General features: G+C 41.5%; 1 protein-coding gene across 4 annotated transcripts in view; it reads right to left on the bottom strand.

Annotated features, from left to right (window-relative positions):
* Nucleotides 1–14,247, bottom strand: part of Cobl (cordon-bleu WH2 repeat protein) — a 232,127-nt gene that overhangs the window by 65,335 nt on the left and 152,545 nt on the right. For all 4 annotated transcript variants that reach the window (XM_036201372.1, XM_036201374.1, XM_036201373.1 and 1 more), the window contains 2 exons: nucleotides 6,264–6,399; nucleotides 2,660–2,830 (listed from right to left, as the gene is read on the bottom strand). In XM_036201372.1, coding sequence (XP_036057265.1) covers nucleotides 2,660–2,830; nucleotides 6,264–6,399 — 307 coding nt within the window. The remainder of the gene's footprint in view (nucleotides 1–2,659; nucleotides 2,831–6,263; nucleotides 6,400–14,247) is intronic.

The following is a 14,247-nucleotide window of genomic DNA, read 5'->3' as shown; positions in this document are numbered from 1 at the left end:
CACATGAAAATGTCTCCTTTGAGCATTCATGTAGCCCCAAACAGCCAGAAGTCTGAAGGGAAGAGCAGATGAGAAGCATATGATATGGATACAAATTAACACCAGACACTTTATATGCTCACCACTTTTGCCTTTTTTGAGACAGGTAAGAGGAGTAACTAGATTTCTGCTTTATGCAAAGAAATGGAAGGATACAAAGGTTTCATTTCTCCCTAACGATTCTTTAAATCCTGAATCTAAGAAGGCAAGTTGTAGTCTGCCTGGCTGGGCAGGTGATTGCAATTTTCAATGTCATAAACATCAGACAGGCCAGTTCTACTAATTAGGCAGCATAAGAGCTCTGCACTGGATGCCGGAGATTCTGGGGCGCACGGTCAGGAGAGAAGAGGAGTGGCCCCAGGCTGCTTCCAAGGGGCTGGACTGCATTGCAGGGGCCGAGGGAGACTGAACAAAGTGGCATTTGTTGACTCACATCTAATGGTTTCTGGAGCCTCTATCTCAGCCTATTCTTCACTCCATTACCTGCATCTTTGTGGGTAGGGAGGGTGGAGGAAAGGTGATTTATGATGTGCAGGGCTAAGGAAACGCCATATTTGGAGAAGTAACTCAAAGTCAGATGGCAGTGACCATAGGATGAGAAATTGAGCCACAAGGCAAGAAGAAATCAAGTCTGCTGTGTTAATTCACACCCCTCAGACCTCTAAGGAAGTCTCAGGGCAGGCTGGGAAATGTCTTCATAGTACCGCCAATGAAGGGGGAAGGTCCGCCTCCCAAGCCTAATGAAGGCTTCTGTAAGCTTTTTCCCAGTCCTCTCTGCCTGAAGCTCCAGCCTGCTTGTGGATATCAAAAATCTGGGGGTCTGAAGAAAGGCAAGCAGGGGAGAGGATTCAGGCTTATCTGGCTCTTCCACCCTTTGTAGACCACCACACTGCAGGTCTTGTGGGTGTTCTTTCTTGACAGTGTTCTGAAACTTCTGTTCACTTGTCCCCATGAGGGGGAGATGTTGTGAGTAAGGATAACAGTCACAGAAGTGGCCTCTGAAATCATTGTGTGCCTTGGTGTGAGGGGGCTGAGAATACCCCTCTCTTCAGAGATGCCACAATGGCTTGATACCACCATAACTAGCATTTCACTGATGTCTAGTTGATTTTTTATAAAGATTTACTTTTATTTTTATATGTATTATCAGTTTTCTTGCATATATATATATACATATGCATATATATATATATATATATATGTATGTACACACACACACACACACACACACACACACACACACACACACACACACACACCATGTGCATGCCTGGTGTCCATGGAGGTCAGAAGGCAGTATCAGATGGTTGTGAGCCATTGTGTAGGTGCTGGAAACTGAACCTGGGTCCTCTGCAAGAGCAATAATTGCTTTTAACCACTGATCCATCTCTTCAGCATCTCTAGTTGATACTTTTTTTGTTTGTTTTTTCAAGACAGGGTTTCTTTATGTAGCCTTGTCTGTCCTAGAACTCGCTTTATAGACCAGGCTGGCCTGGAATTCATAGAGATCCACATGCCTCTGTCCCTTGAGTGCTGGGATTAAATGTGTGCCTCCATCACCGCCTGGTACTTGCTGATTATTAATTATCAAATACTTTATAATAATTCATTTTCATGAAGAAACATGCTCAATATAAAGAGGATAAAAATAACTGAAGGGTATAAGAACTATTTGTCGAGAAAGGTAAATTCAATCACCATTATTTTGCCTCATAAAAGGAAATAAGTTAGTGGATAGGTAATTGTCATTTCCAAAGTTAGAAAAAGGTAGATGCAATGGTGGAAAAGCACAAACTTCCTACATGGCACAATTATACCGATGTTGGCCACTGGGCTAGTTCAGAGTGAGTGCACCATTAGAATACAGGGCTGTGATGTGATGCAGTGTGTATGTGTACTGTCACAGGCCTGGCACAAAGGTGATGCCTTCCAAACATGCCGAGTGTGTAAAGCCCTTCTCCATCTCAAGGGAGAAATGCTATACATAGTTATTAACATTTATTAAAAGAATCCCAAGAGACTGCGAGGGGAGATGATGCATAGTGAGAAACAGGCACAATAGAACACTAATTCTGACTGTGGCCAGCCAGAAGCTGCTTCCTCTTTGGGTTTCTCAGCTTCTTTTAACTACAGAGAAGCAGTCTAGTGCCTGCCCACTGACTGAGTCACGGCTGACGTGAAAAAGTGAAGTACTCCAGTTCCTGAACACTGACTGCCCTGATAGTCATTCACAGCCATCCTGAGTGAGCCTCTACAGAATGGCAAAGTCTACTCTGCCAGTGGCTGTTGCTCTCCGAACACACTCTGAGGGAACTCCCAACACCAAGAGCATCAGCTCCTCCCGGATGGTACACCCACAAGCATATCTTTAGCTAAAGTCTAGAGGCAGTAGGAACAACTGACTCACTACGTCATTCTTACAGGCCCCTGTGTGGCATTCACAGTGCATTCTCTGTGAAGCTAGATGCATTGCATTGAGCATTTGGAAAGAAATTTGAAAAGGAAAGGTACAGAGATGTCCAAAAGCAAGAAGGGAATGTCTGGAAACATATTCGTACCAGTAGCGACCAGAAAGACAGATGGTCAACACATAGATGGGATGGGAACAAGAGGCACATACGTTTGGGTCTCAGCTCTGAGGTCTCGGAACCAGCGCCTTCCCCAGGAAAGGTGACAGGCTCTGTCACATCTGTGTCAGGAGGAGGGTAGGGTGGGGGCGGGGGGAGCACTAACTGGGGTGGGCCCCGGGCTGTGCCTCTTGGAGGCTTTTGTGGCACCTGACGTCCAACACCTACATGGAATCAATAGGAAGGATTCAAAGGTTAAGCCAAAGGATGTCCTGTCTTCTAACCAAGGACACATCGCCATTGCTCACCAGACACAAAAACCATTCATGATCAACACCATAGCTCACACCACTCTGCCCCAAACCAGCCATATGCAACACCAAATCCAACAACAACACAGACACACACAACATCAAATTTTATACCAAAGAGGTCACGCCCAACACCAAATCTAACACTAAACAAATAACATCTAATACCAAGTCAAATACCAAGGCAGCCACATTCAATTTCAAATCCAGCCTCAGTCTATACCAAACAAGTCACACTCAATCCCCAATCCCAGTTTACTCTACATCAAGCCAGCCACACCCCGTTTCAAAGTCACTCACCCAATTGTACACCAGAGCCAACCATCCCCATGCTTAAACATTTCATTTACACAGTGTTCTACTGTCAGCTATAATTTGGAAAGATTTGCTTGGTTGAGAGCCATTTGTGCCTTCCAGGCACAATCTCATAAATGCTGGCCCTGAAACAAGTTGAGAAAGCCCCAGAGGCAGCACAGTCAAGCTGAAATGAAACTGTTCCTCACATTGGCCTTTTCCAGGCTCACAGATCTTTCACTTACTTTTGAGACTACCTCACTATCAATTTCTTTCATTTTTTTTTTTAGGACCAAAGTCTTCAAATTTTCTTTTGAAGTGGGTTCCAGGTTGCAGAAAGAGTGAGGGATGTGCAGTCCACCTGTAGTTTGTATCGAGAATCACAGAAGCCCCTTCCTTTTTGTTATGTTAGGATACGTTTATAATTTTATGTGAAAACAAATTCCTTATACTAATGATTTTGCGAAAGCCAATGCGCTTAAGTTCATACATGACATAAATTACCATGTCATAACTCATGTTTACTGTTGTGTTTTTAAAAATACTTTCTTCAAGATGTACAGTTTAGAATCTTCTAATGATATAGCCTATGGTTTATGCCCTTCACCATACAACTAAAAGATTGAGAAATATGCTCTTCACTAAGAGATATGCTCATTTATCCCCTGTTTGGATATGGTTCTCTAGATGTAGTGAAATACTGACTTCCTCATGCTAAAATCATTTCTTCCCCAAAGTGCAAATCAGTCTGAATGATGCTGTTGGTGGCCCCTGGCATGCAGCCTTATGCGGGAAGGAGCACACATAAGGTCACACCATGGGAGCAAGGCACACTGGAAGGATGCTTTCCATGCCAAGATTTATTTGTGATTCCTAATAAATTAGACCCTTGACCCAAAGGAAGGTAACTGCAATATTATTTCACTTCATGTTCCAAAAATAATTCTTGCTTTTTAAAATCTAGATGTCTGAGTAGAAAAATCAACTTTGTGTACACATGTATGTGTGTGCACACACGTGTGTACGTGTGTGTGTGTGTGTGTGTGTGTGTGTGTGTGTGTGTGTGTGAAGAATCTTCTGTCTTCCTTCTAACCTGATACCTAGATTTTTTTTGCTGAGTTTTGTGGGGTGTTGTGGATATCCTCTTAATTCATGGATTCTTCTGATCGGGAGGAAAATTCAGCTTCTCATTGCTGACGAGACCTTGTCTGCCACTCCTGCCCTCAATGGGTAACATTATTTTTTAGAAAGAAAGGGATTCTGTCTGGCTTTCTTGTATCTACAAACAAGTTACAGACTGGGTAGGGGAAGTATGGCAAACTGCTACTATCCACATCTCCTCTTTGCACTACCAGTGAAGGGATGTTAGCTCAGTTCTCAGTTCTAGACACCTACCTCACATCCCTGCTGCCATCTGGGCTGATCTCATGTCCAATATGAACCCCAGGTCATTCCATTTTTTTCCTTCCTTCCTTCCTTCCTTCCTTCCTTCCTTCCTTCCTTCCTTCCTTCCTTCCTTCCTTCCTTCCTTCCTATCTATCTATCTATCTATCTATCTATCTATCTATCTATCTATCTATCTATCGTGTGTGTGTGTGTGTGTGTGTGTGTGTGTGTGTGTGTATGTGTTCATACACACATATATACATGTGCATGGGTCAGGGCATGAGTGGATATCAGAGGACAACCTGTGGGAGTTTTCTCCTTTTACATGTGGGTTCCAAGAACCACACACAGGGTGTTGGGCTTGGTGGTAAGAGCCTTTATCTCTGCGCTGTCTCTTCAGCCCTTGTTTTTCATTCTGATATTATATTCCTTTGGGAAATGGGATGAACTGATATAAAATGCAGATTATTACTTTTTAGAGTAATTGATTCCCAGGCTGTGAAATGCCAGGCATTAAAAGTAAAGTACTGACTAAAGCGAAACAATGCTGACAAACAGCCAAGTCACCCTTATTAAAATTTCAGAACTTGACAAAGCAACCACTTATCTTTGGGAGTATTGTCCCTTTGGGGCCACAGACCCATTGTCAATAGGGAAACAATGGGCAGCCTGAGTCAATGAATGGGTATGGTTGCCTCATGGTTTTAGCCAGGGCTCTGATGTGCTTTTACCTATGGGAGTCTCAGTGATTCTAAAGCTGCAGTGAGATATCCTACTGCAGTGAGATAGCTGATGCTGAAAGATTTGAAACTCAAATGAGCCTCCTAAGGTTCATGGACCCAGGAAGTCTAGCCCTTTGCATCTCCCCTCCAAGGTCTCCAGCACATGAGGGTGGGGTAGAATGACATCACAGATTACTCCTTGCTTACAGGTGTCAGGACTCCAGCCTGATTCTTTGTGTTCCTTACTCTCAATATGGGGGCTTTACTAAATGCATAAACAGTATATAAATGGGGATTATTTTCAAGTAGGAACTCACAGACTGATAACTGAATGCTCAGAGCCAGATGTGTTTTGGAGTTCAGATTTTTCTAATTTTTGAAAATTTTCATATACAGGATGTATCTTGGGGAATGGAACTCAAACCTAAATATGAAATTCATTTATAATTAATATTTATTAATGGTGCAGGTTTTCTCATTTGTGGCATCAGGCTGATGCTCAACCAGTTTCAGATTATGAAGAATTTCAGATTTCAGACATTCAAATTAAGAATGCACAACCTGTATATGCCACGGGGGGGTCTAAGATAGCTTTCAAATGACAAACACATTTCAAACAGCCTCTACAGACATCCTCCAGAGTCACCTGCCATAGCCACTCACACCATGAGCTCCATTCATCACTTTCTCCTGGGGTTCTGGGTTCTCTAGCCACAAGCCACCCTTCCCACCATCTTCGCCTCCTCGACGCCTTCCTCAGTGTAAATAAGATATTAAGGGAATTCAGAGCTAATCATTTCCAGACTTTCTTTCTTTAGCATACATGTTTTCCGGGTTAATATAATTAACAAGGAGTTCACTGCCAGGGTTAACAACAGTGCTAAAGAGCTGTGTTAAAGCAGGCATCCCAGAGACATGCACACAACAGGCCACACTCAACTCACCCACTGTGCTCTTCCTGTTCTCTTCTTTATCCTCCTTGCGGCTGGGGACCACAGGACTTGGTGGTGGTGGCTGTGGAGGAGGAGCTGGCGCCCGCCGCTTCTTCTTCTGTAGATCAGCCTGTGAGCTGAGTGAGGCCTGGGAAGCACAATAAAGGATGACAAGAATTAGTTGGTTTGTACAAGGAACACATGTGGACATCCCAGGGCCGGCATGAGCCATATTATGTCCAGCTCTTGCTCAGGGAGGATGGCAATGACATTGTAACACTGTCTATCAGCAGCCTGGGCAACACTCACAGTTGAAAGTAGAATAGGTTTTTGTGGTGATCCACTGGTTACATTTCTTTGCTCCTGAAGGACTCAATTCTCTTCCCTTCCTCCTTGCAGTCAAAGTTATCACCAGTTCATTCATTCTCACTTGATTGGAATTCATTTAAGAGGAGGGGCCTTGGTGCAGAACAAGATGGCTACACTCTTTTATGTCTTCAGTTATTCCTAGCCAAGTCCTGTCCAAACATTCCTAGACCTTTCCAGGGCTGGATCCTGAGTACACTGCCACCCTCTAGTAACTCAGGCCTGCCATGGGTACTCTTTGATTTAATAATTGAAGCATGCTTCATGAATACTACAATATAGTATCTATATAGCACCATGCTACAAAAAAATAACCCCTTTTTCTTGACTAGAAGTGTGTGCATCTGTAAAACATGTATAAATTTTTATCAGTAATATACTTTTATTGCAAAAAGTTTAAAATGTATATGGAAACAAAAGGTAGAAAAATCATTTTGTTCAGATAAAGTACTAACAGCTGGCATATCTTTTTTCTAATATTTAGCTTTCTCTTTTTAAAGTGATGCTTTTTATATATGTAATATATCACAACAATCTCCTGTATTTTCAAAGTTCTTTGGTATATTTCACATAAAAAGTGGGCCAAACATGAACTCAGTCCTTCAAAGCTTAGCTGTAGGCAAGTCTTGGTTCCTATCTCTGCTCCAGCAACACCCACAAAAAACACCTTCCTTTAGAATTCACTATTTCACCACAGAATAAGGTCAGCATGCTGTCTTGATTTGCATGTGCTAGAGTCCTGTCTTTATGCTCCAGAAGATGGATACTCAGTTCTTACACACACAAGGAAGGGGGTGATTTTTCTACTACAGTGTGCCCCTGACACTGCAGTTTGAGACTTCAATCAGCCTCCATTCTCTAGCGTCTCAGGACTCCATCTTTATCAACAGGTTCAGTTTCTGTTACCTGAAGTCAACTGTGATCTGAAATTCTTACACAGGAAACAAGCAGTTCTTAAGTTTTCCCCTGGGTCCAGCTCCTTAAAGACAAAGCTTCCCACTGTCCCACCGACTCCTGCTTGGGAAAACAGGCTTGCTACCTAATTCTCTTTTCCTAGCTGAACTTCCAGGAAATTAACTTTTTATGTTCTATTGATCCACTGTTTGTGGAACACGCTATACATGAAGATTTTTGAGATTCTGAATCTAAGAATGTCTTTATCTTATTACACTGTATATAGATACAGAGGAGAAATAACCAATTACAAAATACTGGAAACATTCAGGTCTGCCCACTCCCAGACTGCCACTGTGCCCATGGGATACAAACCCTGCTAAGACTCCGTCTTCCACCTGCTTTTGGTTTTCCTCCTGCTGACCTAGAGGGTCCTCTCCCCTATGTGCCCAGATATTCCATGGTGTAGGGGAGCATGCTCTTCGCATCCTTTTCTGAGGCATTTATATTCCTGCAATCTGCAGAATTTTCTAGTTTTGCCTTTCAGGTTTTTCTTACTTTTTTTCCCCCCATTTTTCCTCTCTGAATTTCAGTCAGTTGAGTATGGAGGATTGTGAAGCAACTGCCTATTTTTTTCTCTAGTGTTCCTGCCTCCTTCTTAGAAATTTCCTTTACTCAAATGCCCAGCTCTTTTGAGTGTTAAAGTGTGCTACAGCATATTTAATTTCCATGAGTTCTACTTATTTTAAAAATCAGCTTTGTGGTCTTCTTTCTTGGGTATAGTTTCTCTCATTTTCTCCTTGACAGCAATACACATATAGTATTTTTTTTTTTTTTTTGAGACTGAGTTTCTCTGTGTAACAGTCCTGGTTGTCCTGGAACTCGCTTTGTAGACTAGGCTGGCCTCAAACTCACTGAGATCCATCTGCCTCTGGCTCCCAAGTGCTGGGATTAAAGGTGTGCGCCACCACTTCCTGACCCATGTGCAGTATTTTTACTTTCAGTATTTTTAACTACTTGTTGTACTTTCCTATAAGTCTCTCTCCCTTATCTCTTCCTCTCTCTCTCCCCTCCCTGCACCTCTGTCTGTCTCTGATAACTTCATTTTAACCTGTCTTCAAATATCTGTGCTCCTTGGCTGACTGCTTACAATATACTGTTTTGGAGGGGAGAGTCTATTCACACACAAACAAGATTCCCTGAAGTATCTGGGCAGAAATCCTGTTAGCTGACAGGAAAGAGCTCCACATAACCACTTGTGTAGGATTCTCTCCTAAGTCAACCATCCCCAAATAGTGGACTCAGGGTTCCCTCCTAAAGGTGCACTCTGGGTACAAAGCAGAACAGGATGACAAGGCCCCTCTTGCTGTGTGTGGAGCTCTGACTTAGCCATGTCTGTTGTCTGGAGCCGCCCTTCTGAAGTGGGGGAGAAGGGTCACGTGATGCTCCTGCTCAGATACGCAATAGTCATCAGCCCATTCGGCACCCTTGGGTGCAGTGATTCTGCCCAGGTTCTGTAGCCCAGTTGGGTTCTGGGTTTGCCTGCCCTATCCCTAGAAGTCAATATTCAGCTGTTCCCGCTTTGCTAGGCATTTATCACAGTGCCTCCTGAAAAACTGCCATTGTTTCACTCCCTATTATCTACAATGATATGAATGTTATTTTAAAAACAATTTTTATTCATTTTAATGGGGTTTCAAAAGGAGAGACATTAATTTGTCATATTTTCCTTTACTTTCAAATTTATTGACGTATAGATGGTAAGTAAACATTGAACATATTTGAGGTGCTGAAACTGAAGGTTTGCTATATGTATATAATTATGAAACAATCATAAGCTACTTAATAAATCTATACTCTCACATGCTTACTGTTATTTTCATGTTCATATTCTCTTTCCCCTCCCCCCATCTTCTTATCTTTTATGCAAAAATTCAAGCATTTTCTTAAGTGATTGTTACTCAGCTGGACAGATGAGCCATACACAACTAAGGCCCCTTGCCTTTAATTGAATATTAAGAATGTTTGTCTTGTTGTGTAGCTAGGTCTGTTTGAGGGACCCCTGGCAGTGGGATCGGCATCTATCCCTGGTGCATGAACTGGCTTTCTGGAGCCCATTACCTAGGGTGAGACACCTTGCTCAGCCTTAATGCAGGAAGTACCAAGCTTGATGCAGGATGTACCAAGCTTGATGCAGGATGTACCAAGCTTTGCCGACTCCCCATGGGAGGCCTTATCCTTTTGGAGGAGGGGGTGTAGGGTGGTTTGGGGGGTGAAGCTGGCAGAGGAGTGAAAGGAGGGATGGGAAGGGGATCTGTTGTTAGTATGTAGAATGAGTGGACATTTTTCTTAAAAAAAAAAGAAAGGAAAAATTTCTCAGAACACTCTCATTTCTTTTCCCAACATTTATCTCTTCCTTTCTTCTTCTGAATTTTCATTAAGTCCATTTATTTTCACTTCTCAAGCAAATTCAGAGTGAAGACAGCAGAGTCCAGATTTACTTATCCCAATTTAAAAATCTGTTGCAACAGTAAGATGGAGGACTATGAAGCCCTGGGCCTTGTTCTATACAAGTAATGACTTAGCGTCCATCTGCAGCTTGCAAAGCTTTAATGAGAATTCCTGTAATCAGCTAGGATGTCACAGCATCCAGACCACTTAAGCAAGAGCAGTCGCATGAACATGAATAAGAAAGCCAATTCATTTCAAGTACCTCATCCCTTCCCCCAAGCCAGAATAGCTCAGCTCTCCCTAGGGAGGAAGACAAAGGAAGCATAAGGCCACTCTCTAGATTTTAGAAGGGTTGCTTAGGCAGGGACTGGCTCTGTCGTGAGTTACCGGAGAGCTCTTAGGGAGCTGATGTCATTCAGATGTGGGCAGATGGCAGGAACTGAAGAAATAAAAATTTAAGGGCGGGTTGCTTCAGAGCTCAGAGACTTGGCATTGCCTCCAATGGAGACTGCTATAGAGTGGCACAATCAGGAGTAAGCACTAACGTGCAGATTACTCATTGGGGGGATGAGAAAAGTGGGAAGGGCTGGTAATGCTTTGGCTCTCTGTAGAGGCCTGCATGAGTGAAAGGTTTTGGTCACAGTTGACTGGGGGGTGTGGAAAGAAGTGACATATTTCTGATACCTGTTATTTTTATGTTTATATTCTCTTTTCCTCTCCCTCTATCCTCTTGTAAAATTTCAAACATTTTCTTAAGTGACTGTTACTCACTGGACAGATGAGCCAAACACAATGAAGGCCCCTTGCCTTTAGTTGAATATTAAGAATATCTGTCTTGTTTATTACAAACTACATTTCTTAGAACACTCTCAAGTTTCCTGAGGAAGTTATGGAGACCATGGGATCCTAGAGACTGGCGGCAATGTTAGAACCTGCAATACCAGAGTCAAACACCAGAGGGAGGAAGAAATTACAAGCTACTTGAAAAAAAAAAAAAAAAGAAAGAAAGAAAGAAAGAAAGAAAGAAAGAAAGAAAGAAAGAAAGAAAGAAATTCACAAATATTCTATCTGGAAATACAATCACAGAAGGCCAGAGAAGATACAAACACAGGCAAAGTTTGAGCTGTTCCAAGATCTGCAGATGAACTTACTACCCCGATGGAACCATAAAATGCTATTCTGTCAAGTCTGGGGGAGTGTGTGTGTGTGTGTGTGTGTGTGTGTGTGTGTGTGTGTGTGTTTTGTTTGTTTGTTTTGTTTTTGTTTTTTGTTTTTGTTTCCTCCCAAATGTACAGTTTACAATAACAAATAAAAATAAAAACTACATTAAAAAACCAGAAAACTATGTCCTGAGAAAATCAACAAATTAAATCTCTAGAAAGCAATCCCAAAGAAATGGAGACTGATGGCCTGAAAAAATTAAAAGTAATTATCTTAGTAGAGTTTGATTAATTATAAGAGGACAGACAGACAGGGTAAGCCACATTAAAGAAAACTGTATGTGCTCAAGTTAAAAGATCAACACAAAGACAAAAGCCGGGGGGAAAAAAGAGGGGGTCCTGGTGCTGGAGAACGCAACAATGCTGAAAGCTCACTCTAAGGGTTCACCCAGCAAACCTTGCTAAACAGAAGAAAGGGTCTGCAAGCTTGAAGACATGCCACTAGAAGTCACTGAGTCAGGGGACTTCCTAGAAAGAAGATGAGACTCTTTTTGAGGTAACTTCACAGGGAGCAATGAACACATTATAGAAGTCCCAGAAAGAGAAGAAAGGGAAAAGGGTAGAACTTCTTTGGAGAAATAATAATCAGAATCACCCTACATAACAAGTCAAGTAGATCAAAGGATTCAAACTGAAACAAACCCAGAGCAGACCAGAGGAAAGACACCTGGGAAGAAATCATCAAAAACCAATGGCAAAGAGAATCAGTTCAAAGCAGTGAAGACAGACTGCTAAGTGCTACACATGAGCAGATCGCCAGGTTATAGCTTGTTTCTCAGAAGAAACTGTGGAGACCAGAAGTGATGGGATGGTAGATTCGAGGTTGTGTGGAAAAACAGAATGACAACCAAGAACACTCTGGCAAACTATCTGCTAAAAACAGAGATCTAACTAACAATAACTGCCCAGACTAATGTCGCAGAACGTTCTATGTATATTTTCTTCATATAGTTTTGAATTCAGGTCTTACTTCTAGGTTTTAAAATCCATCTTGAGCTAATTTTTGTGCATGGGGTGAGATAAAAGTCCAATTTCATTCTTCTACATATGAATGTCCAGTTTTCCCAACACAGTTTATTGAGGAAGCTCTTGCTCATGGCATGCCCTTGATGGCTTTGCTGAACGTCAGGTGACTGTAAGCTGGTGAGTATATTTCTGGTGTTTCTGACCTATTTCATTCATGGCTCTATCTATTATTATGTGATCTGCTGCTGCTTTGATTATAGTAGCTTTATAACATATTACACTGTATTTGGAAATCACGGCATGTAATGTCGTCAGCTCTGTTTGTTTTAATTGGTTTTTGTTCACGAGGCTTGGTTTATTTGGGGTCTTTTTGCAGTTCCATGTGAATCTTAGAATTGCTTCTTCTGTCTGTATGAAAAACAACTTTGGAATTTTGACTGGACTGAATCTGTAGTTTTCTTTGGGTGTTATGGACATATTAATAACACTAATACTTCTAACATTTAAACAATGAATATCTTTTCAATTATTTGAGTCTTGTTTAGTTTTTAATCACAAATGCTTTGCATTTTTGCTCTCTGGTTAAAATTATAAAATTCTGAAAGCAAAAAGAAACAAATATTATGGGATCAAGCTAAATGGCCTCTATATATGCAAATCAAAAAATGAAGAGTAAGACAACAGAAATCGGTTGGGAGAAGTTCTTCAAACCATATACCCAATACAGGGACAATATACAAACTGTATAAGGAACTCAAACAACAGTACATAAATTACTCAATTAAACAATGACCAAAGGGTCTGAACACATAGTCAATAGAAGTCAGTTATGGTGACTCACATCTGTAATCCTTATGCTCAGTAGGCTGAAGAAGGATTGCTACGGTCTGATGCCAAATAGGGATACATAGCGCATTCTAGACCAGCCCGAGTTGCAGTGTGAAACCCTACCTTAAACAAACAAACAAACAAACCAACCAACCAACCAACCAGTTTTTGTTTTATATAGCAACAGATATATGAAAACTGGTCAATAACTCAAATCATCATAGAAATGACAATTAGAACCACAATACTTCACCACACCTGTTACAATGGTCATTATTTTGAAAGATGATAACAGAAGTTGGGGAGGATATAGAAAAAAGGAGTACTGGTAGCTACTAGAAGGAATCTGAGTTAGTAGTCATTCCCAAGAAAGAGCATGAAATAGAAACCACATAACCCAGGCATTCCCATTCGGGGTCCATTTGCTGAGGAATGGACAAAAGTGAGCTGAAGGGATATCTGCTCTCTCATGTTACTCACAAGAGCCAATACACAGAGACAAGCACCTGTCAGTGTACAAATATAGAAAGGAACTGTAGAATATACATACAATGGAATACAGAGGAGGAGAGAAAGGGGAGGGTCTTAATCAAAAGATGCCATGTTTCAGTTAAACGGAAGGAACAAATTTCCTTGTTGCTTGATGGGAACCATGGTTCCTAACACTATAATGTACATTCTCAAATTACTTAGAAAATAGATGATTAATATCTCCCACCCCCACCCCCAAAACAAATTGGTGAGGTAGCAGATATGCTGACTAGCTTAACTATTTCTACAATGTGTCAAGGATCACACTGCACCCATAAACACACACAACAGTTATTTATTTAAAATAATCAAATCTTCAAACCAAGGAAGAAGACCTTACCAGAAAAACAAAAGCTGAGGGCATTTATCATGGCCAGACCTTCTCTAAAAGATTGTTAAAAGTGGTTTCTTACTTGAATTGAAAGAATAGTTGTAGTAGATAGTGATCTTTGAGAGTCTAGTATACTCTACCAGGGCCATTGGAGTGATATTTTTGTGTTAAGGATCTATGGTATCTGGTGAGCAGGGATTAAGAATCAGCTGTAATTAACAAAAAATTATCACCACTGGAGTGAAAACTTTGTTTTATGGGGACAACTGATTCTGGTCAGCTGAGGCTGAGAAATCAGATTCAATTAGGAGCCCAGCAGCACTGAGGTGAAATCTTCAGGGAGTATTTCCTCAACATCAGCACACAGAAGCTGTAGTATAGAAGGGGGCCAAATCGGTAACTCATGCTG

This window comes from Onychomys torridus, chromosome 10, assembly GCF_903995425.1.
Source record: "Onychomys torridus chromosome 10, mOncTor1.1, whole genome shotgun sequence".
NCBI classification, from domain to species: Eukaryota; Metazoa; Chordata; class Mammalia; order Rodentia; family Cricetidae; genus Onychomys; species Onychomys torridus.
Note: the sequence above shows the minus strand (reverse complement) of the source record. Positions and strands in the feature narration are given on the sequence as shown.